The sequence below is a fragment of the Paroedura picta genome, chromosome 16 (genome assembly GCF_049243985.1).
Source record: "Paroedura picta isolate Pp20150507F chromosome 16, Ppicta_v3.0, whole genome shotgun sequence".
In the NCBI taxonomy this organism is placed as follows: domain Eukaryota; kingdom Metazoa; phylum Chordata; class Lepidosauria; order Squamata; family Gekkonidae; genus Paroedura; species Paroedura picta.
Genome location: NC_135384.1, coordinates 16977293 through 17000781, shown reverse-complemented (window position 1 = coordinate 17000781; position 23489 = coordinate 16977293). Strand labels below are relative to the sequence as shown.

The 23489-nt window shown below is 49.0% G+C and overlaps 2 protein-coding genes across 6 annotated transcripts in view; one reads left to right on the top strand and one right to left on the bottom strand.

The window, feature by feature from the left end:
- The window catches only part of SHANK1 (SH3 and multiple ankyrin repeat domains 1), a 105499-nt gene extending 103191 nt beyond the window's left edge, over positions 1–2308 (bottom strand). For all 5 annotated transcript variants that reach the window (XR_013227117.1, XR_013227118.1, XM_077315674.1 and 2 more), the window contains exon 1: positions 2053–2308. The gene's annotated coding sequence lies outside the window, so the exon portion shown is untranslated. The remainder of the gene's footprint in view (positions 1–2052) is intronic.
- Positions 2309–8644: 6336 nt separating this feature from the next.
- The window catches only part of CLEC11A (C-type lectin domain containing 11A), a 22524-nt gene continuing 7679 nt past the window's right edge, over positions 8645–23489 (top strand). The window contains exons 1-2 of the mRNA XM_077313682.1: positions 8645–8867; positions 17239–17452. Of these exons, the coding sequence (XP_077169797.1) occupies positions 8754–8867; positions 17239–17452 (328 nt within the window). The 5' untranslated portion in view covers positions 8645–8753. The remainder of the gene's footprint in view (positions 8868–17238; positions 17453–23489) is intronic.

Below are 23489 nucleotides of genomic sequence, written 5' to 3'. Positions count from 1 at the left end.
ATTGTTGGACACGGATGCGCAATGGGACATTATCGCATAAAGAGAGCACTGAAACCCCTTTTCCTTTACAGGCCCATAGAGTGCTGTGGGGAAATTATGCACGCCAGCCACACGTGGACATCGTCTACATGCCAGCACCTAAGGAGCCACATGAAGACAAATTTAAAGACAGATTTACAGCCCCAACGTGAGCTTTGGCTGTGAAGGACTGCCAAAGGGGCTAATCAAACCAAGAGCCCTGCAGTCTGCCTGCAGACGGTTGGACCGAAGCAGCCATAGCACATGTAGTGTGTGACAGGGACATTTGCTTGCAGATCTCATGCCTACACCCACATCATGCGTGAACACAGAGATCAATGCACATCTAGTGAAGGTGACAAATTCAGCTCTCTCTCTCTCTCTCTCTCTCTCTCTCTCTCTCTCACACACACACACACACACGTCCGGAACACATGTCAGTGAATCTACAGAGATCTGTATCCTTTGCAAAACAGTTTTACAATTATCATAAAGAATAAAGATTTTGGATATATATATATATATTTTTTACAAAGGGGAAAAGGACAAGAGGGCAGACTGCAAAAAGGACATACAGCTTGGATTGTGGGGCCAAGGAGAGGAGCATGCAGGGCACTAAAGCCCCACCCATTTATAGAATGCCCTATTCAACCCCATTTCTCCATATACTCTTCATGCGTTTCCCGCACTGTGTTTCACAAACCAGCCATACTAGAAACTTGCCTTCATAAAAGCCAGAATTATCGGGGTATCCAATCCCATGACCAAAAAGGGGAAAATACAAAAGAAAAGGCAGGTCCTGCACTTAAGATGCCAAATCACACATGCATGCACACAGATTCAGAGAAATGCTCCTGCACACCATGCACTCAGAGCTACATCGATTTATTAAAGCCCTGACACCAATCCATTCAGATAAGCATGCCCACACAGGCACCCACCTACCGATTCACAACTGGAAACAGATATGCACACACACACACACACACACACACACACAGGGGAAAATGTTCATACAACGATATGGTCTCCGCAAAGGGAAATGTGCATGGCATGCATGCAGACGCTCAAATGCATGCAGATATGCATATGGATATAGATGCATGTGTGGTGTGCACATGCCACTATGCAGAAGACATCTGCATGCACACACAGAGAGACAGAAATATGAGAATGTGCATGTATGTATAAACTGACAGCTGCACAGTAGGCTTATCGGGAGGGGAATTTGCATAATGGAGCACATGATGGCATGTACAAATACACGGAGAGACAAATGTATAGCCCAAAGCATATGGCACACCTCTTCCTTCCATGTTCCCACTCCCCCTGCTTCTGTCTCAAGCACATGCCTGCCAACACTTCCGAATGTGCCTACGAAAATGCACACAGCACGCATCGGGACCAGCTCGCAACGCCCTCCCCCCCCACATGTGCACCCGGATAGTCTACACATGCGGGCACACATGGAGGTCCGTATCCACCTTCCTCGGTGAGCCGGCACACCATGCTCAAGGAAATGCATGTCCACGGACAGCCCGTTTTTCAGAACCTTCCACACCCCAGATTTTGGCCCCGGGACCAACGAGATGAATGCATGTGTGAGGAAGGCGAAGGATACGATAAAAAGAAGCCCCCTCACCCCCCACCCCACCCCAGCCCCTCCTTTCACCTGAGCCCCACAGCCGTCGCTCCCCCGTCCCAGACCCTACCGGGAGACCCCACATGGTGCGGGAAAGGGCCTCCAGAGGGGGGCGTGGCAGGGTCCACACATAGGTGTCCGCACACTATGGCGCCCGAGTGTCACCTCCAGCGGCCACGCGTCCCCCGCGCTGGCCCCGTCGGAGCAAGAGACCTGTCCGCCTTCCCGGAGGACCCCCGCCCTCTTCCCCACCGGAGGCAGGAAGGCGCCCCCAACCCCGCACAAAGACCCCCCCCCCCCTCCGCCGATCCCCACGGGATGAAGCCGCCTCTCACCCACCCACCCACCCACGCACCCACCCAGCCACCCACGCGGGCCACCCTTTCCCTTACCTGCCAAGGAGGGGAGCCGCTCAGCACATGCTCTCCTCGGGGGGGACCTACGGGACGGTCCCCCCCTCCAGCGCTCCGCCGTCCGCCCGCGTTGGGGCTCCCCTCGCGATTCTGCTCGAGCAGGGGGCGGATCGAGGTCCGGCTGGTGGCTCGGAGGAGAAGGGGTGGGCAGGAAGGGCGGACGGACGCCGCGCGATCCGAGGAAGGGGGGTCTTCTTCGCGCTTCCGTGGCGCCCCCCTCCCCTCCCCTCCCCTCCCCTCCCCCCGCTCCGTCTGAGATCAGCTCAGTCTCCCAGGGCTGCGTTGCTGCCAGTCGCTCCCGCCCTGCCTGCTGCCTGCCTGCCTTGCCTGCCTCCCACCCACCCTCCTCAATGCCGGGGAGGAGGCTCTCTCTCTCTCTCTCGCTCTCGCTCTCGCTCTCCCTCTCTCTCTCTCTCTCTCTGTGCCTCCCTGCCCCACCCCCACCCGCTCTCTTTCTGCTGTTCAGGAATGCATGGTTTTGCCCAGCCTCCCCCCAATCTCATTCATAGTGTCACGTGGGGGTGGGGAGGAGGGGGGAGGAATCTGACAACCACACCCCATCGCCGGTCATCCGCCTCAGCCCTGCATCTCGCTCTCCCCGCCCGCCCCCGACACGCTCCTCTCCTACTCCTGGCTCCTTCCCCCACGGCCCCAGCCCACCCCCTCCCAACACACGGCGGCTCGCATCCTGCTAATGCCCCTGGCTCTCCATTTTTGGGAGATCCTGTATCCTTGGGTACCGGAACAGTTCCTGGGGATGCAGCCTGGTCTAGATCCCAGCCACACTGTCCCTTCCTGGAATCTAATGGCCATTCCTCTCTCTGTCTCTCTCTCTCTCTCTGCCAGCTCCCCCCCCCCCACTTCCAGGTACTTAGGGTGTTCTCACAAGGGAGGCTAAAATTCATTTGGGATGAAAACTCCCTTTACAGAGTGAACCTAACACGACTAGATCAAACACCCACCATTCTCTTCTCTTCTGTCCTTTGGTCTGTTTCACCACCACTGATAAGAGATCTATTTCACACAGGCCTTCAGCCCAGACCCGTCCTTACCGCTCCTCCCTAAATCCGAGTCCTATTTGCATCCCAAATGTCTAGCACAGGGGAGGCCAAACTGTGGCCCTCCAGATGCCCATGGACTACAATTCCCATGAGCCCCTGCCAGCATTGCTGGCAGGGGCTCATGGGAATTGTAGTCCATGGACATCTGGAGGGCTGCAGTTTGACCATACCTGGTCTAGCATCTCTAGAGACCAGCCGGGTACTAGTCTTACGAAGGCATGTGGGTGCCACTTGGACAACTGTCTCCTCCCTGGGTACTGGTCCTATTTGCATCCTGGGCAGAACATTGTCCACAGAAACCAACCTGAATCTATGGATTTTGTCACCTTCTTCCTACCCAAGCCAGGGCAGTGGTAGTGACTCCATCTGCAATCCAAGCCAGGAGGGACCGGCCCCTGGCAATGGAGGGGTGGAGTCCGGCTTGTGGGCCCAGTGGCACAAGGCATGGCGATGGAATCCAAGAATAAACGGGATGGTTTTAAGGGGGCATGAAATACACAGTTCCACTCAGTTGTACATGACTCTTGGTACATGTCCAACATGGAAACTTTTTAGAGCTCTTTGTGTATCTAACATTCAGCCTCACATTCATAGAATCATAGACTAGAGTTGGGTCATCTAGTCCAACCCCCTGCACTATGCAGGACACTCACATCCCTATGGCTCATCCACTGTAAACTGCCACCCCCTTGAGCCTTCACAGAACCAGCCTCCCCATCAGATGGCTATCCAGCCTCTGTTTAAAAATCTCCAAAGATGGAGAACCCATCCCGAGGAAGTCCGTTCCACTGAGAAACCGCTCTAATTGTCAGGAACTTCTTCCGGGTGTTTAGATGGAATTTCTTTTGAATTAATTTCATCCCATTTGTCCCTCTGGGGCAAGAGAGAACAATTCTGCTCCATCCTCCATATGGCAGCCTTTTAAATACTTGAAGATGGTGATCAGATCCCCCCTCAGTCGTCTGAGTCGTCTGATGGTTATCAGATCCCCTCTCTAGGCTAAACAGACCAAGCTCCCCCAACCTTTCTTCATATGTCTTCGTCTCCAAACCCCTCACCATCTTTGTTGCCCTCCTCTGGACACGTTCCAGTTTGTCAACATCCTTCACACTTGGTAGCAGTGACCATGTGCTTTTGGAAGTTTCAATTGTGGGAAAGAGAAAACCTTTATGTAGTTGTACGTATAGACTGGACTTCAGGAAAACTGATTTTCACAGACTTAAAGATATGTTGTGTAGAGTCCCATTCATTCGCTTATTTACTTAATGGTTTTTATAGTCTGCTCCATGATCCGAGATTCAAGGCAGATTGGAAAATTAGAGAACAATGCAATTAAAAGTATAAGACATACCATAAAAACTGCAAAAACCAGATGACAAGAATTGGAAAATGATGCCGTGAAAACAAGATACTACATACAATAAACAGGGATATATGTTACAGTCCTATTTCCTTTATTAAAATGCCCTCTCAAACAATTCCAGTTTACACATTCTGCGGAATGGGAGAGGTGAGGCAACCTTCCTCACCTCCACTCCACCAGGTGGGAGCCAGGGCAGGGAATGCCTAGGTGAGGGCAACTGTCTGTGACTAGTGTGACACTAGGAGAGAGACACAGTTCCCCCACATGTTTGCACTTGCCTGTGCCCCATAGGCATTGCTTCCCCATCCCGGTTCATACAAGAAGACCCCACATGGTAGGAGAAAGAGCCTCCAGGGGCATGGCAGGGTCCACAAGTAGGTGGCTGCACACTATGGCTATCTCCAGACCACCCCAAATGCCTAGGAGCTAGTTTGGTGTAGTGGTTAGGAGTGTGGACTTCTAATCTGGCAAGCCGGGTTCGATTCTGCGCTCCCCCACATCCAGCCAGCTGGGTGACCTTGGGCTCGCCACGGCACTGATAAAGCTGTTCTGACAGAGCAGTAATATCAGGGCTCTCTTAGCCTCCCCCATTACAGAGGGTGTTTGTTTTGGGCAGAGGAAACGGAAGGCGACTGTAAGCCACTTCAAGTCTCCTTCGGGTAGAGAAAAGCAGAATATAAGAACCAACTCTTCTTTCTTCTTCTTCTTCTTCTTCTTCTTCTTCTTCTTCTTCTTCTTCTTCAAAAATTCCCCAAAAGGTTGCCATAAGACTTGACAGCCAAAAAAAAAAAAAAAAAAGGACATGGAAACACACTTATAGTTGAGAGGCATATAAATGTGGGACATGCAAATAGATTTATATCCATGGAGACTGCAATTTGATATGCTTCTGATATGCATATGTCATGATGGAATGTGTAATTTGCCAATTATTCATGCGAGCAGGGATGGAGGTTCTCCCTTCTGGAAATCTTCTGGCAGAGGCTGGACAGTCATCTGTCAGGAATGCTCTGGCTTTAAATTTCCTTACTGATTAGGGGGTTGGACAAGGTGGCCTAGAAGGTCCCTCTGAACTCTAGGAACCGACAAATTGATGTAAGCTTTTAGCTGACTGCTTCCAATAAAAGAACTCCATTTGCAGGAAAGTCTTTTTATTGAAGAGAACAATGATGCTAGCTACCTAGAAGTTTTGCTAAGACTAAACTTCCACTGTCTGTTGCTCTGACTTAACTTCCAAGTCCCACCCACCAGTCCATTTGGGCATTCCACAATGCCAACCTTCAGTTAGCCAGAGAGACACAATCATCCTTTAAGGTCGCAATAGAGATAGAGGCACCAAGCAACAGGATAGGACAGGGAATTCCCCTGCCAGCCAACTAACCCCTTACTGTTATAATTCCCACCTAAGGCACCTAAGATAATCGATTACATGGACAGAAAACAGAGCAAGGCAATAAAAGAACAAATGGCAAAATCAGGCATGGTTTTGACAACTGAGATCATTTGGAAGGGTAAATAAATTGACTCAATAAAATTGACCAGAGATGCCTGGGATTGGGAGGAACTCCCAATTAATTAATTCTGTAACAATCCAGAAACGCAGTGTCCAAAGGCATGAGCTGAAGGGTCGCAAAATACAATACATCCCCAATTTGGTTGAAGAGTATTTGCTATCCTTTGTGTTACAAGGTGGTGTTGTGAAGTAATGCCAAGACAATGGGAGTTCAATTCCAACTTTGTTAAAAATTCTAAATGTATTTTGATTTGATTCATTTTTATAGGACCACCTCTCCTGCCAGAGCCATCACAGGGCAACAATTTAAAAAACAATAAACAATAAAATTAATTTAAATTAGTTAAAAACTATTGCAGACAGCAATTGATAGCTTCTGTTCACAAATTCAGACCATTTGGATTTTCTGGGAGTTCTTCTGAGGGAAGAAGTGGGCTTCTGGCTGGTCTCAACCAAATGCCTGGCAGAAGAGCTCCATCTTGCAGGCCCTGTGGAACTCAATAAATTCTGACAGGGCCTGTGTCTCCTCTGGGAGCTCATTCTACCAACAGTTCTACCAAAAAGGTACTGTCCCTGGTTGAGGCCAGGCAAACTTCTTTTGGGCCAGGGATCACCAACCCATTAGAATTGGTAGAGCGTAATGCTCTTCACGGGGTATATTCAGTGAGGTGATCCCTCCAATATGTTGTGCCCGAACCATGAATGGCCTTGAAGGTCAAAACCAACACCTTGAACCTAATCTGGTCTACTGGGAGCCCATGCAGCTGCCTGAGCACAGGGCGTATTTTAGCCCTCCATTTGTGTTCTGATGAGGAATCTGGCTGCTGCGTTTCAGACCAGTTGTAACTTCCAGAGCAGGGACAAGGGAAAGCTTGTGTAGACAGAAGTCTAATCTGGAGGTGGCAGTTGCATGGATGACCATGACTAGGTGATCTGGAACCAGGTAGAGTGGTCTGGCATAGATAAAGAAATGCCTGTTGAGATTACCTAGGGGTAGTCAAACTGCGGCCCTCCAGATATCCATGGACTACAATTCCCATGGGCGAATGCTGGTAGGGGCTCATGGGAATTGTAGTCCATGGACATCTGGAGGGCCACAGTTTGACTACCCCTGAGTGATTTGAGCCTCCATAGATTATTGCAAGGCATCCTAGGGAAGCACATTTTCAATAATCACAATCCCCGATTTCACATTTTCGACAAATTCATTTGGCAGCCAACTCACTCTCAGTTTCATTCGCCTTTCCGTTTCGTAAGGCGTTGGATAATGATAGCAATACTGGCCATGTTTTCTCATTCTGCTCAGCCAAGTTTGAAGCCTTCTTCCAGGCCTAGGAGCCTGCCTACGACTTAAGTGGCTCTTCCTGTGGGGGAAAGAGCCACTTAAATTAAACAAAGAGCCACTTAAGTCAGAGGAAGGCGTCTTTGGGTGGAAGAAGGCTGCGAACGCTGCTGAGAGAGATGGTGGGAGACATGCTGCTATCCTGGAAGACTGTAAGATACACATTCTGAAATGGTGTATATTAAGTGGTCTGAACACTTAAAAAAGCACAATCTCAAGTAGAGCTAATAATAATTAAGTGCCATCAAGTTGCAACAGGCTTATGGGGGTTTCCAGGCAAAAGATGAGCAGAGGGGTGTTAACATGCCTACTTTCCCATAGCATCCCAGGACTTCTGTGGTGGACACTCATTTAAATACTAAGCAGGGCCAACCCTGTTTAGCTCTCAAGCTGCTCTGGGTCTTCTGAGCAGAGTTATGTTCTCTTAAATCCACTGAAATAAATGGATTTAGAGGGAAATAACTCTGCTTAGGACTGCACAATCGCATATTGAGTATGTTTATCTTCACTGTCGGCTTCAACCCAACAAGACACATACTTCTGCCCACTTCTTATGCACAGAGATGTGCATCTTCAGCATGCATCCCTAACACTTCAGAACACAATCTTGTACACAACAAGAGCCACCTAATGAAGAAGAAGAAGAAGAAGAAGAAGAAGAAGAAGAAGAAGAAGAAGAAGAAGAAGAGGACAACCTTAGTTACATGTTCAGAGGCAAGCATACAGGACAGGTTGATGTGTTACCAGGAAGAGCAAGCACATGCAATGTTCTGAGACCAGAGACACACACACCAATGCACACCAGTGGCATTGCACTCTGTGACAGGAACACACAACTACACCCAGGTACTTGGGATGGATGGATGGATGGCAGGAAGAGGCCTCCTTCTACCCCCGGCATACACAGAGCACATTTACAACCTTTCCCAGGGCAGGGTGATTGTCAAAGCATCTGCCTATCGACCCTATACTCATCTGTTTGCAAATTTAAAGGCCGCCTTTGTCTTGCGTGATGGCTGGTTTAATTGAATAAACCAATCTAGATTAATTTATTTAATAAATGGAAGCGGTGTTTTAAAAAGGAAAAACTCAGTTGGGCAAAACAGTAAGAATGAAAAACCCACACCAAATTAGAACTGGCAAGAAGACAGCCCCACAGGCAGTCACTGCTCAGTCCGGGCGAGGCCTTGGCTGGCCCACGTGCTCACATCTGGATTGGATTAAACATTCCAGCTTCTGGCTGGCTGAAGTCCTGTTCCTCCCCCCCCCCCGCCCCATTTCTGCCCCAACATCTCCTGAGTGAGCAGACAGCAGTAAGTTTTAAGGGAGAGACGCAGTGTGTTCTGGAGCAGATAGGGAAAACTCTGGGGAGCCAACACCAGAAGGAAAAGGGGACATACCATGGAGCTTTGGGTAACACTGCAGCTGCTGCTCTTGGGGGTACTTCTGAGGACCGCTCGGGGACAGAGGGACGAGCTAAGTTCCGAAGAGGAAAGAAAAGCTTTGATGCTCAAGGTGAGAGAATCTTCTTTTTTCCTTATAATTTGGGAGCAACACAATTGCTAGGGAAGTGCAGACAGATGACTAGAACAGCACAATTCCAGGCGTGTCTGGAATAGCCTCATTCAAAACATGCAAGTGTGCTCCGGAATCCTTTGAAACACTTTCGGGGCTAAGGGGTGCCCATGCTCTGCGCCCACTGAGAATCATGTTGAGAAAAGAACCCTCAACCCTGAAACAAATCTTCAACACCTCCTTCTTAAAGGTCTCTTTCTTCTTTGCCTGTGATGTCTAGGAAATGCATGCAGTCACTTTATATAACAGGCTAGCCTTGTTGGCTGGTGGTCGTTCACCACTAAGTCTGGCAAACAACGAAAGAATCAGAAGTCCTGATTCCTACTTAAACTCTTTTCACTGCCAAGAGAGCCTTGGAGTTTGAAGATCTCTGCTACAACTCCCAAGATCCAGTTAGTGCCTTCCTCCGAAGAACCAAAGGGTTGTGATTTCTGTTGGTGACTCTTAAAACTGCTTCACTCAACCGGAAATCCCGACTGCTCCAACGGTGTTTTCTCTGTTCTAATATAACCAGAGACCTGCCTGCTCACTACATGAACATATCTAGGGGCTTTCAGGGGGCCCTTGCTCTGTCATGCTAAACTTATTTTCCTTCCTAAAATAGTTCAGGAGTTGTAGCTTCCTATCAGCAGAACTCAGCCGTCCCAGCTCACAGCCCCACTAACCTCCATTTTCTAGCAAAAACAGTCCAGGAATCCTGGCTTGACCTACGATCCAGCAGCCAACAGGGGAAGAAGGGAGACCAACTCAGGCCTAGTTTATGTATTGCTTTAAAAATATTTGTAAAAACTTCCCTTGTCCCAAACTAGACAGAGTCCAAATAATTAGTGTGTTCATTTTGGGGAAATAGGATTCCAGTCTACTGTGATTTTCTCAGAAAAAGTGGGCAATTACACAAATCGTGAAAGGATTGAGGTTGGGTAGAGGAGTTTAAATTTTGGGGTCAAGATCTCTGGGAAGTTCTTCTTTGTTAACTGTGTGGGAATCTTTTTGTTTTTTAATTAATGTCTTTGTTTGCTTGCATCCCTGAAAAGTCCCCTGTGAACTGAATTATCTTCCCTCTCTCACATTTCTACCCTGCCCTTCCTCCAAGCATCTCAAGGCAGTACCCATGCCCCAGGGCATCTGCCTGTCCCCTTTCTGTTCCTGGTTTCCCCCAGCAGATGAAGATTTTTCAGTTTCATTCCCTTCTTCCTAACCAATGTTTTAATCTTATTTTTATGTCGGTAAAAAATTTAGCACTAAATTTACTTGTTTTAATGATGCACGTTTTTTTGTGGGGAGGGGGCTGTTTCATTCATAATTTTATTAATGTATGCTTTAATTGGTTAGCTGCCTAGATGGCTCATAAGGACAGAAAGGTGGGACACATGCATTTTGTATATAAATAGAGAAACAAATAAATAAATTACTGGCCCAACATTACTCACGCAGTTCCTCCTCCTAGATTATGACTATCTTTCACTGATTGAAACTGGTGCTTTCTGAGTAGTGGCCCCAACTTGGATGAAATGCCCAGGGGTAGTCAACCTGTGGTCCTCCAGATGTCCATGGACTACAATCCCCATGAGCCCCTGCCAGCATTTGCTGGCAGGGGCTCATGGGGATTGTAGTCCATTGACATCTGGAGGACCACAGGTTGACTACCCCTGCTTTAGCCCTTAGCTAACAGAGGGAGGAATGTCCCCTTGGTTGGTTTTTTGTGTGAGGGGTGCACAGCGGTTTTGTTTTGGGGCTCTTTGAGGATATTTGATTACAGCAGAGGTAGTCAAAACTGCGGCCCTCCAGATGTCCATGTAAATGCTGGCAAATGCTGGCAGGGACTCATGGGAATTGTAGTCCATGGACATCTGGAGGGCCGCAGTTTGGCTACCCCTGAATTACAGTATCGGAGGCATTATATATTTTATGATATGAGCAGACAATTTTGACTATTCGGTGGATAGTTTAGTATACTGGGGTCTATTTATTTCTAATATTTTTAGGCTCCCTCTCTCTGACAATGGTCTCCGGGTTGCTGATAACATTAAAAATTCAATCTGTATAAACTATAAAACCAATTCAATTGAAAATAATCAGTTAAAAGAAAGACAAGCTCAGTCACTAAAACATTAATTTCTGCAAATGCCATAGATGTTGTTAGCTGCCTTAAGCTTTTTTGGGGAAAGAAACCATCCTGTATCTAGTTGGGAAGCCCCAAGAGAAGGTTTTTTGCCCCTTGGATTATTCAAGTGTGCTTCCAGGTAGATATACGCTGAGTGCAACAGTTCCTATATACAAGAAAGGACATAGGAAAGAACTTTTTAAATGACCTGTCCATTTGTCTTTGGACATCTCTTCTATAACTTTAGTTAAATTGTTTTTCTGTGCCTCTCACATCCAGGGGTGAGAATATTAACACTGAACAGAAATTAGGGGACTCTGCAGTCCTAAGCAGAGTTACATTTTCTAAGCACCTTGCTTTCAGTGGATCTGGAGGGGTGTCACTGTGTTTAGGATTGCAGCGTAAATCACATTTAGTGACGCGCAAACTTCTTGGAGTGTGGCTTGAAATCATGGCTGGACCGGTGATTACAAACTGAATCTGCAGACTCTCAGATACATGTAGATTCTAAATTGGCTTGCACCGGGAAAAGCAGCATGTTGCATAGGCAGCTGTGAGATGCTTCCTTTAATTTCATGTGCATCACCAAGATGCCTTTCCTATGTTCTGTATCCAGCAGTAGGGATTCCCTTGTGGAGGTGGAGCGGGAAAAGGCAACAGCTCCAGATGCATGCATGCATGCACCCAGGCGCACGCATGCACGCACACCCACCCACCCACAAAGCAAGTTTCCATAATCAGGATAGCTGTACTGAATCAAGTTCACGTGATGAGCTTCTGGGCCTTTGTGCAATTGCAGCTACTGACTCTGGCTGCATGCGCTGATGAATGCTGACTCTGCAGGAACTAAAACGTGGAACAAGAATTCCATGGCCAGGGTAATCAGCTCAAAGTAAAAATAAATATTATGAGCAAAGGAAATCCATTATACTGAGGCATCACATGTCCCAGCCCTTACCACTTAAAGCAGGGGTAGTCAAACTGCGGCCCTCCAGATGTCCATGGACTACAATTACCAGAAGCCCCTGCCAGCATTCGCTGGCAGGGGCTTCTGGGAATTGTGGTCCATGGACATCTGGAGGGCTGCAGTTTGACTACCCCTGAAGTTACAGTAAGTTTTGTGTGTAAGTTCCATCAAGTCGCTTCCAACTAATGACTACTCTATGAATTAACGTTCTCCAAAACACATTTCTGTTTATCAAGAGGGACAGCTTGGTGACGTGGTTAAGAACAGCAGTCTCTAATCTGGAAAGCCAGGTTTGATTCCCCATTCCTCCACATGCAGCCAGCTGGGTGGCCTTTGGGTCACTCACAGTTCTCTTAGAGCTGATTTCACAGCGCAATCCTTGCAGAGCTCTCTCAGCCTCACCTACCTCGCAGGGTGGAGAGAGAAAGGGAAAGGAGTTTGTGGGCTGTTCTGAGAGTCCTTTGGGTAGTGAAAAGTGGGATATAAAAACCAGCTCTTCTTCACCACCTATCGTCAGCAGCCTTTCCCCAGTAGTCATTATTTTGGGCTTCTTGATATCTAGCTGACTCCTGCTCTGGCACTTTCTGATTTAACCTTCAGCAGCAAATTACCAAAGTCCATAACCTCCTTGCTCCTGGGTCTGAGACCTCCACCCTGCAACTTCTCTCACTCCTAATATATAGCCACCTAGTGGGGCAGGCCTACAGCAGGTGTACAGCACAGTCCATGGGTCACGGACTGTAGGAACTTGATAATATTTTAATTTTTACATTCAGCAGAACACAAAACGTGCCGTGACTCATGAAAACTCATGTCAAAATAAAGGTACCACCAGACTTTTGTGTTATGGGCAGCAAAACTCAGAAAATTTATGAAGCATGGGCTGGGAAGCCAGTCTAAGAAAGCTAGCAGGCTGAATCCAGTTTTGTAAATCATAAGTTTTGTAGTGAGTTGTGTATTATAACCACAATGGCACAGCAGAGCTAAAATGAGGCATCTGATAGCATCAGGAATCTGAGAGCAATTTAGGAATATCTGAGAGCAATTTAGGAATAGCTGGTGCTTAGTCAAATTTCTGTTTATTAAGAAACCAAATAATAGACAGAATCTGCAAAATGCTTGCAAGGGTTGTGTGGTGTAGTGGTTAGAGGGTTGGATTAGGATCTAGGGTGGTCAGCCATTTTCTCAGGGAGAACTGATCTCTATTGGGTGAAGATCAGTTTTAACAGTGGGATAGCTTAATGGCCCCATGGGGTGGTTGGCAAATTTGACAGAACCAGATTTAACTTCCCACTGTGCCATAGTGTGTTACTGAGTTCCTCTCTGTCTCTAGCCTACCCCACAGGGGTATAGTGAGCATATGGCAGAGGAGGAAGGAACTGGGGTTCCCATTGCAGAGAAAAGTGGGATACAAATACAAGAAAATAAATAGGAAAAAAAAACATAGACAAGCGCTAAGCTTTGACTTGGCCAAGAACTGAAGGTGCTAAGCCAAGTCACAAAATGTTGTTACTGCTCTAAAAGTGTTCCTTTTTAAAAAAGAAAAGAAAAAAGAAAGCCAAATAGGATTCAGAAATGCCGGCTTTGTTTCACACCCTGTTTGTGAGAAGGCAGCATCGCTGGCATCTGGTCAACTGGCAACTGAGCGCAAGACAAAAGCTTGTTCAAATCAAAACATGCCTTTAAAAATGAAAGAACGTAAACACCATGTGTTTTTGACTTCCTAGCCTTGGTGGTTTCAGCCAGTCTCTTTAACTCTTCCTGGAGGCCCGAGGGTCGATTAAATATGAACCGCAGATACACAAAACCAGATCTGAATTCCTTTTCCGAAGCAGAAAGAGATGGTGGTAGTGTGGACAATTGCTAGAGCGCTGGGGAGGATTTGTTCAAGTCCCTCTTCAGCAAGGATGAAGCTTACTGGATGAGCCTGCCTGATCTTTCTTACAAGATTGTATTTGTGTGTGTGTGTGTGTGTGCGGGGTGGGGCGGGGCTGCTATTAAAGCAAAGTAAGAACATTTTATGACACTCTTTTCTGCACAAAATTGTGCCCATAAATGCTGAGAACAGCTAGAATGCTAGAATGAGAGGGAACGTGCCTCTCTGGCCATACTGCTGATAGACAACTGGACTCCGCATATTCCCTTCATCAGTGGATGGCTCAACGTCCATCTTCTATATGGCCCTAAGCTCTTTTGAAGGAGGGGGGGATCCAAACAGGACAAATTCAAAGATATTAGAAAACTGTGTGTGTGTGTGTGTGTGTCTCTCTCTCTCTGTGTAGGCTGCTGGGTTTAGTGGCTCTTTCATCAGGTAGACAGGAAATTCATTTAGCTAAGAAAGAACCTTTGAAGCATCTGGCACATAGAATGATATCATCAAAGACTTCATGGAAGAAAGGACATTGGATCTGAATGGACACATGCTCAGGCTGCGTGCAACATGTCTGAGGTCATCACCTTTTCAGTGGTACCCTGGCAGTATACAAACCAGATTTGGGGGGGGGGGGGTGCTCCAGCACAATGTGCAAACTCGGAAGAGCTCTGTTTTGCAGGCCTGGAGGCATTGTGCCAGCTCTGTCAGGCCCTCAGCTCTCCCAGGAGCTCATTCCACCAGGTTGGGGCCAGGACCAAAAAGACACTGGCCCTGGTTGAGGCCAGGCATGCTTGCTTAGGGCCAGGGACCTCCAAGAGATTCACACCCACAGAGCTAAGTGCTCTGTGGGGGAGCATAAGCGGGGAAAAGGTCCCTCAGATAGGCAGAGCCGAAGCCACAAATCGCCTTAAAGATTGAAACCAAAACCTTGAACTTGATCTGGGCCCAAACTGGCAACCAATGCAGCTGCCTCAGCACAGGCTGGATATGGGTCCTCCAAGGTGTTTTTGGGAGGGCCCTAGCAGCAGCATTGTGCACCAGCTGGATTTTCCGGGTCAAGGACAACGGTAGGTCTGCATAGAGGGAGTTACAGAAATCCAATCTAGAGGTGACCATTGGGTGGATCACAGTAGCCAAGTAGGGCACTAGTAGCCTTGCCTGACGTAGATGGAAAAATGCCGTGTGGGCTGCTCCTGTGTCTTGGGCCTCCATCAATAAAGTGGCATCCGGAATCACACCCAAGTTCCTTGTCGAGGATGAGATGTTAAGCTGTACCCCAGCCAAGGTGAGCAAGCGCTCTTCCGGTCCTGTTGCCTTCCTGCCCAGCCACAGGACCCCCGTCTTGGAGGGCTTGAGTTTCAGGTGACTCTGCTCTAACCATCCAGCAATGGCTTCCAAAAATCTGGTGAAGGTAACTGGGGGGGAGTCTGGGTGGCCACCCATGAGGAGATAGAGCTGGGTGTCATCTGCATACTGGTGGCAACTCAGCCCTTAGTTTCAGACCAGCTGTGCCAGAGGGCACATAAAGATGTTAAATAGTGTGAGAGAAAGAACCACACCCTGAGGGACCCCACATTCCTCTCCCACAGCCACCCTCTGTGTCCAGTTCCAGAGGAAGGAGTGCAGCCACTGGAGGGCTGTCCCATGAATACCAGCTCTGGTGAGGCGGTGAGCCAACAACTCGTGGTCGACCACATCAAACGTGGCCGACAGAGTATGGCTGAACCGCTCTAATCCAGTTGGCACCGGACATCATCCACCAAGGCAACCAACACCATCTCCCTCCCATGGCCAGGACGGAAGCTGAACTGGTATGGGCTTTTCTGGTGGGCTCCTGTTGCTGGCCAGCTCTGACCTGAGGGGTCTGGCTTGTACCTGAGGGTCACTCTGCCAGGCTTGTATCTGGGCCACTTTAACTTTTCAGTCTGCCCCTGCAGGCTTCCGGATGCAATCCCCTCCTGAACAGCTACTATCAATAGGGTGAGACTAGGGTTGGGGGATACCTGGGGGTGAAGCCAGAAGTCAGATTTGGGGCTTCAGCCCTTTTCTCCAGGGGAACGAATCCCTGATATCTGGAGATAATTTATGATTATGGAAGATCTCCAGGCTCCACCTGAAGGTTGGCAACCTGTAAAGGAGCTGCGGCACCCCACGGCTGAGAAGGCTCCTCACTGCACATACAGGTGTGCATCCTCCCAGGGCCCACGGATGCCCTAAGCCCAGCGCAGCAGCAGGGCCCCTCGGCCCTTCCGTGGCTTCACTGAGAAGGCCTTCAGGCGGTAAAAGAAGAGATTAGACATTCAGTTTTCTCCTAGGCTGTTCCCTGCAACTACATTAAATATAAACTTTGTAAAGTCAGTGGAATAGGCTGCCTAAGAAGGTCCCCCTCACTGGCAGTCTTCAAGCAAAGGTTGGATACACACTTTTCTTGGATGCTTTAGGATGCTTTGGGCTGATCCTGCGTTGAGCAGGGGGTTGGACTAGATGGCCTGTATGGCCCCTTCCAACTCTATGATTCTGTGATTCTATGAGCAGGGGATTGGACTAGATGGCCTGTATGACCCCTTCCAACTCTATGATTCTATGATGCTATGATAACATTAAATATCAGTAAGCTATAGAAGCACCCCCCCACACACACACACACACACAACTCCACAGCCCTCTGTGATGCCTCCCTTCCCCTGATGCCGCAAGGGCAGGCTTGTCTTGCTGAACGGCTACTCCAGGGCTGCATATCCCACCCACCCCTCGGGAGGAAGTTAAAACCAACTCCTCCCTCCTCCCTCTTTCTGCCGCAAAGCTACAAAGAGCACGAATGTGTCATGCTTTCTCCAGGCGTCTCTCCTAGGGATGCCAGCCTCCAGGAGGATCTGGGGATTTCCTGGAATTACAGCTCATCTCCAGACTAGAGAGAGAGAGCATTTCCCCTTGAGAAAACAGATCCTTTGGAGGGTGGGCTCAATGGCCCTGTAACACATTGAGGTTTCTGTCCTTCCCAGCCTGTGGAGGCTGGGAAGTCCAATCTCCAGGTGTTTCTGAACCTGGATCTGGCAATCCTAACCCCCCCCCCAATCTCCTGCTGGAGGCCAGGAGGGGTCTGGCAACCCTAGTCTCTCCAAGGGAAATTGTCCGAGGTTCGACACTGGAAGGAACTCTGGAAAGACCCAGTGGGAACAGATACTGCCTAAGCATCTCTGGTCAGCGGTGGGCTCTCTGCCAGGTTGCACCCTCGGCACTGGTCCCACTGTGCCAGTCCTTGATGCCGGCCCTGCTTTTTGGTCTCGTTCTGTTTGGCTCTCAGATGTGGTCCAGGATGCCTGCAGCAGTGCAGCCGCCCCTAACCCTCTTTTGCACCCTCGCCTAGCATCTGCAGGAGGTCCTGGAGCTGTCGGAACTTGAAGCGACGGAAGAGGAGTCCCTGCAAGAGGTTACCTTGACGGAGGCGGGGGGCTCCGATGGCAAGGAGGGCTTGGAGGAAGAGCTCAAAGAGCCGGGGGAACAGCTCCCCCACCCCACTGTCCTGGCCCCGACAACGACGCCCCCAGCGCAGGAGGAGGAAGACGGCTTCACCTATGTGTGTGAGTAGAGCAAAAGGGCCAGGTTGGTTTTCGGTCCAAAGTCACCCTTCACTGCAAGCTTCCTCCCCGAGCATCACAGCTCTGGGCACAGAGCAGCTCCACGGAAATCCGAATCCCACGTTCCCTCCTCTTTTGGGGCTGATGGTGTGCAAGCCCTACAGGCTCACGGAGCTTTTCCTGGTGTGCCTGGATCAGCCACGCATTCGTCTGAACTCTGCTGCCGCGCCTCCCTTCCAAGAAGCCCAATGTTCACTTTTCCCCAGCTTTGCCTTCCACGTTCTCCTGCGCTCCCAAATGATAATGCTTTTGCTCTTCTCTGAATCCTCCCTGCTTTGTCCTCAGGCACAGAAGCCAATTACATCTAACTCAAATCAATTCCTAGCATGAATCCTGATTTCTTTTGTCTTGGCGGAGAAGTGGCAATAACCCACCCATCAGTGACTTCATCTCTATAACCATCTCCGCTTTGGGCTGCCACTGGGTCGGTGCTTGACTGTGCTGCCAAGAAATGCCCTTACCTCTGGAGTTCACATTGTCACACTGTTAATCCAGATTTCAGGCAGCAGCGAAAGAGTGAACTGCTAATTCAAGCATCACAGAGAATGCTGCAATAAACAAAACCCCAGAAAGTATTGCACAGCTGGATCGGGCCAAAGGCGGTCACATTCAGCATCCTGTTTTCAGCCAGCCTGTTTCCCCTGTATTTTGTTCCCATTAATATCTGGTGTTCAGAGATATATATTAATATCTGATGTTCAGAGAAAAGCATGCCTACTGGATGGGGGATACGCTTCTAGGTAACACTGTATGTGAACGAGACCTTGGGGTACTTGTGGATTGTAAACTAAACATGAGCAGGCAGTGTGATGCAGCGGTAAAAAAGGCAAATGCTATTTTGGGCTGTATCAACAGGGACATCACATAAAAATCACAAGATGTCATCGTCCCGTTGTATACGGCACTGGTCAGACCACACCTGGAGTACTGTGTGCAGTTCTGGAGGCCTCACTTCAAGAAGGACGTAGATAAAATTGAAAGGGTACAGAGGAGAGCGACAAAGATGATCTGGGGCCAAGGGACCAAGCCCTATGAAGATAGGTTGAGGGACTTGGGAATGTTCAGCCTGGAGAAAAGGAGGTTGAGAGGGGACATGATAGCCCTCTTTAAGTATTTGAAAGGTTGTCACTTGGAGGAGGGCAGGATGCTGTTTCCGTTGGCTGCAGAGGAGAGGACACGCAGTAATGGGTTTAAACTACAATTTTCACAGTCAGAGTAGTTCAGCAGTGGAATAGGCTGCCTAAGGAGGTGGTGAGCTCCCCCTCACTGGCAGTCTTCAAGCAAAGGTTGGATACACACTTTTCTTGGTTGCTTTAGGATGCTTTGGGCTGATCCTGCGTTGAGCAGGGGGTTGGACTAGATGGCCTGTATGGCCCCTTCCAACTCTATGATTCTGTGATTCTGTGATATACTCTTTTCTATAAGGAGTTTCAGCTTTCATATTGGCAGCTACAAGCTTAGGAATTTCTCTTCTACAGGCACACTAAGGCTGCAAGGTGTCCCTTGTTCCAGTGGGCATCTTTACTACAGAATGTCTCAGCCACACAAAGCATCACTGGACTCGTGTCTCTTTGGGCAAAGTCTAATGCTTTCAAAAATGTCCATAAGTAACTGATTGTGAAACAGACTCCGATCCATGCCTGCTTTAAAATAAGCGGGAAAATCTAATGATTGGCAGCCCTAATCTTAAACAACCTGCCAAGCCCTTTGAAGTTAGCTGGTTAAGAAGGATAGAACTCTCTTTAGGATCACACTGCGGTATGTGTTTCATTTCAAGGTCACGGGTGTTTAAGATCCTGGGTTCGTGCCTGGAATCTCCAATTAATAAGAGGTCTTTCTGCCTGAAACCATAATATACTACTCAACATTTGGTTCAGTGAACCAAATGATCTGACTCAAATAAGGCAATTTCAGACATTTAAAGGTGCAATGGAATTATTTATGTGGGCTATACAAATAACACTGAGATGGTATTGTGATACAGCCAAAGGAATGCCACAATTCCATTAACTTGGGAGATGGACTGTTTGCCACAATAGTCCTGCAATGGATGCCTCCTATTCAAAACACTGTAGACCAGGAGTAGTCAAACTGCGGCCCTCCAGATGTCCATGGACTACAATTCCCAGGAGCCCCTGCCAGCGAATGCTCTCTCATCCTTGCTACTGCCACAAAGATTCCACCCTGCCCACCCCCCAGCATAAAGCAGGCATCAGGGAGGAATAAGGGGAGATGTTCTGTTAAATTGCTGGTGAACTGTGCCTGTGAATGCTACATAGATTTAGATGATGGAAGGAAAGTTATCGAAGGGAAAAAAGGAACAGCAAAACTGGAGCGTGGGTGTATGCACATGGAAAATCATATTTCAAACATTAGACTTGCTTTCAGAGTCAGTTATTCCCTTTTTTAAATATAACCCACAAAATCATTAAAATTTAACTTTGTATGAGGGATGGTAATAAGTCTGTGGGTTCGGCAAGAAACAGACTCCAAGTTCTTTGAAAACAACAGCTTTTTATTTAACAAGTCCGACTTCAAACACCGTACAGAAAAAAATAGGCACACAGGGAACTTATATACATTTCAGGCAGCCCGCTGAGAGCTCTGATTGGCCCTTAACCGGGCCCCCGGATTGGTTCATTATTAGAATTCAGTTCAGTGTATGAATGGAAGGTGGGGTCCGTACTGGTGGTGGCAGTGATGGCAGAGGGGAGGATACCACAGCTGACGGTTTGACCTCACTATGACCGTTTACACACTGGAGGTTTCATGCCAGGTTGCAGGCTGGAGTTTTAGTCATGGCAGGTTGCCCCACCTCTTCCTGCACCCACATGGGGGAACATTTGGCCCGGTGCACCTCATCTGCCCCTGATTTGTTCTCCTGTACGGGAGCTGGGACAGTGAAGTTCCCAGTGCATAAACGGTCTATCTGGTGCTGGTTCATCCAGGCCATTGTTGTCTGGATCCTCAGGGGAAGAGCCAGCAGGTTGGGGCAACCCCTCTGTGATGGCAGGAAGACGCTCCTGCATCTGGTCCACGTAGCGTGTTGCTCCCGGAGGTCTGTACCATGTATGATACCGGCCTGGTGCTTTGAATGACCAGTGCCAGTATCCAGTGGGATTGCCAGGCATAGTGCTGGGTGTAGACTGTGAACCTGCTGGTGAAGGATCTCAGAGTCTTCCGGGTCTCCCAGCCAGGAGGACGAGTTGTGGTGAGGTCTGGGTTGAGCCAGTCTAGGACCGAGGGTAGACGATGGTCCATCAGCAGTTCAGCTTGGCTTCTCCTGGTGGCAGACAAGGGGGTGATGTGCTGATGACACAGGAACTCAGCGAGGTGTTGGTGTCAGTCCCCATGTATCCTTTGTAGTTTGCACCATTTGTTCAGCTTGCCCATTTGTAGAGGGATGGAACAGAGCTGAGGTGACATGCTGGATCAGCTTGCTTGAGATGAATGCCCAGAACTCCTCAGACACAAATTGAGCCCCGTTGGATGAGACAAGATTGTCTGGCCGCTCATGTGACACAAATTGGTTCTGTAGCGCCTTGATGACCGCCTTGGAGGTCATGGCAGAGACTGGCACCACCTTGAGCCATTTGGAAAATGAGTCCTCGACTAGTAGAACGTTTGTCCCTGGAAGGGGCCAGCAAAGTCCAAATGCAGAGGGGGCCAGCGTGTCCTGGTTGACTCCCAGTGCTGGAAGGGAGCTTGTGCCATCTCTGGGTGATTTGTCTGGCAGGGGACACAGTGCTTCACCCAGTCTTCGATATCATCATTGATGCCCGATCACCAAACCTACTTCCTGGTTGTTTCCCATTTGGCATGGGGCACAGGTTCCAGTAAGCCTTGGGCGATCAGCTGGTCGAGTTCAGCAGCAATAAAAGATTTGAGGGCAAATGGTACTCTATGAGCCTTCAGCCATATGGGCTTGACGGTCGGGTTGAGGTTGAAGGGGACTGGGGGACTGGTGTAGCACCCAAGTACGCCATTGAATGCAGCCACAAATTCTGCACAGACAGTGTCTAAAGGAGATGGTTGCAGTTGGTGGAACCCAGAGACAGTGATGCCAAATCGGGCAAACAACTCTAGGCCAAACAAATTGGAACGGCGACCCAACACATTCACTATCTGCAGTTGCTTATTGTGTTGGACTTGAAATGTTCTGACACCCACAACAAGGACATGGTTCCCCTGGAAATCAGTTAACTTCAGACCCAAGGGCCGCAAGTGAGGCAGATTGCTGATGCAGAGCTTGCCCAGGGTCACTCTGGAAATGATAGATAGGGACGATCCAACTTCCATGCTGCATGGCGATTCTTCGATCTTCATGGTGGCCTGGATCTTTTTCTGTGTGGTCCTGGTGGACAGGATGGTTGTTAGGGATGGCCACTGGTGGATGGAGTTGGCCATGGTGCTGGAGATAGGATGGCCGCTTAGGCGTGGTGCTGCTCTATGCTCTAGAATTGATTTTGTTGTTGTTGTTGATGATGTTGCACCTGAGAAGGCTGTGGGAAGTCTTCACTGTGTTCATTCTGGAATGATATCTTGGACCAACAGGCGTGGGTGATGTGGCTGAGCTTACCACATAGCTGACATTGCGCATCTCGCAAACAGCAAGTCTTCCGTGGATGTGGCTCACCACAACTGGTGCACAAACTAGCAGGCTGCTTAATCATGGTGCAGTGGAAAGATACGGTTGGTCTGAATTCTTCTTTCTCCTCCTCGGATGCTCTCGCCTAGTTCTTGATGTCCTCTGTGTGGACAAGTGCTGGCTTGGGCCATGTAGCGGTGGTGACTCTCGCTTGGCAGACAGCCTTGGTGTTGGTTGCTGCAGCTTTGGTGGCGAGGGCCTCATCAAGGGCATGTTTAAATGTCAGCTTGTGTTTTGCGAACAGCTGGCACTGTGTGTGTTCAAGCCACAGACCACCCAGTCCTGAATCATGACCTCCACGCTGTCAAATTCACAATGCTGGGCAGCTAGGCACAAAGCAGCTACCAAGTCAGAGCCTGCTGGTTCCATCGGTAGAAAGCATTGCGTTGTGTGATCTCAGCTGGTTGATTCTGCAGCTTTCTTATGATGGTATTGTGATCGGCTTCCCGAGGCTTGACTGGGGCGGGCAGATCCCTTGCGAGGGCAAAGGTTGCTTTAACACAAATGCTGAGGAGGTTACTGTGCCAGGGTTGTGCGCAGCGGTGTCCGAATCGGGTGTTCCAGGCTGACGCAGCCAATGCCCTGCCATAGGGGGGGGGGTCTGAGCGTCGGTGCGGCGTGGCGCTGGCTGCGTCGGCCTGGAATGCCCGATTTGGACACCGCCATGCACAACCCTATACTGGGCTTCTTGGAGGCATCAGTAATGTCACTGGCCTTGAAAAAACACTCTAAACTGGCAATATAGGGTGCCCAGTCCTCGGTGTGGTTGCTATCAAACGCTTCACATTTTGGCATGGTTGTCAGGGCTGTTGTGATTGGTGGAGGTTCTGGTGTGGAGCGCTCCAGCAGCAATTCTGGCAGGCAGGGCACCAGGCGCAGTGGAGGTAGGTTCACTGGTGGCTTTGGATGAGCCACCACTTCCCAGGGCAGGCTGTCCAGGACAGCAATCCCATCCTTGTTGCCAATAATAAGTCTGTGGGTTGGGCAAGAAACAGACTCCAAGTTCTTCGAAAACAGTTCTTTATTTAACAAGTCCTACCCCAAACACCAATGAGCCTCTTGCGGCGCAGAGTGGTAAGGCAGCAGACATGCAGCCTGAAAGCTCTGCCCATGAGGCTAGGGGTTCAAGGTTGACTCAGCCTTCCATCCTTCCGAGGTCAGTAAAATGAGTACCCATCTTGCTGGGGGGTAAACGGTAATGACTGGGGAAGGCACTGGCAAACCACCCCGTATTGAGTCTGCCGTGAAAATGCTAGAGGGCATCACCCCAAGGGTCAGACATGACTCGGTGCTTGCACAGGGATACCTTTACCTTTACCTTTTTACCCCAAA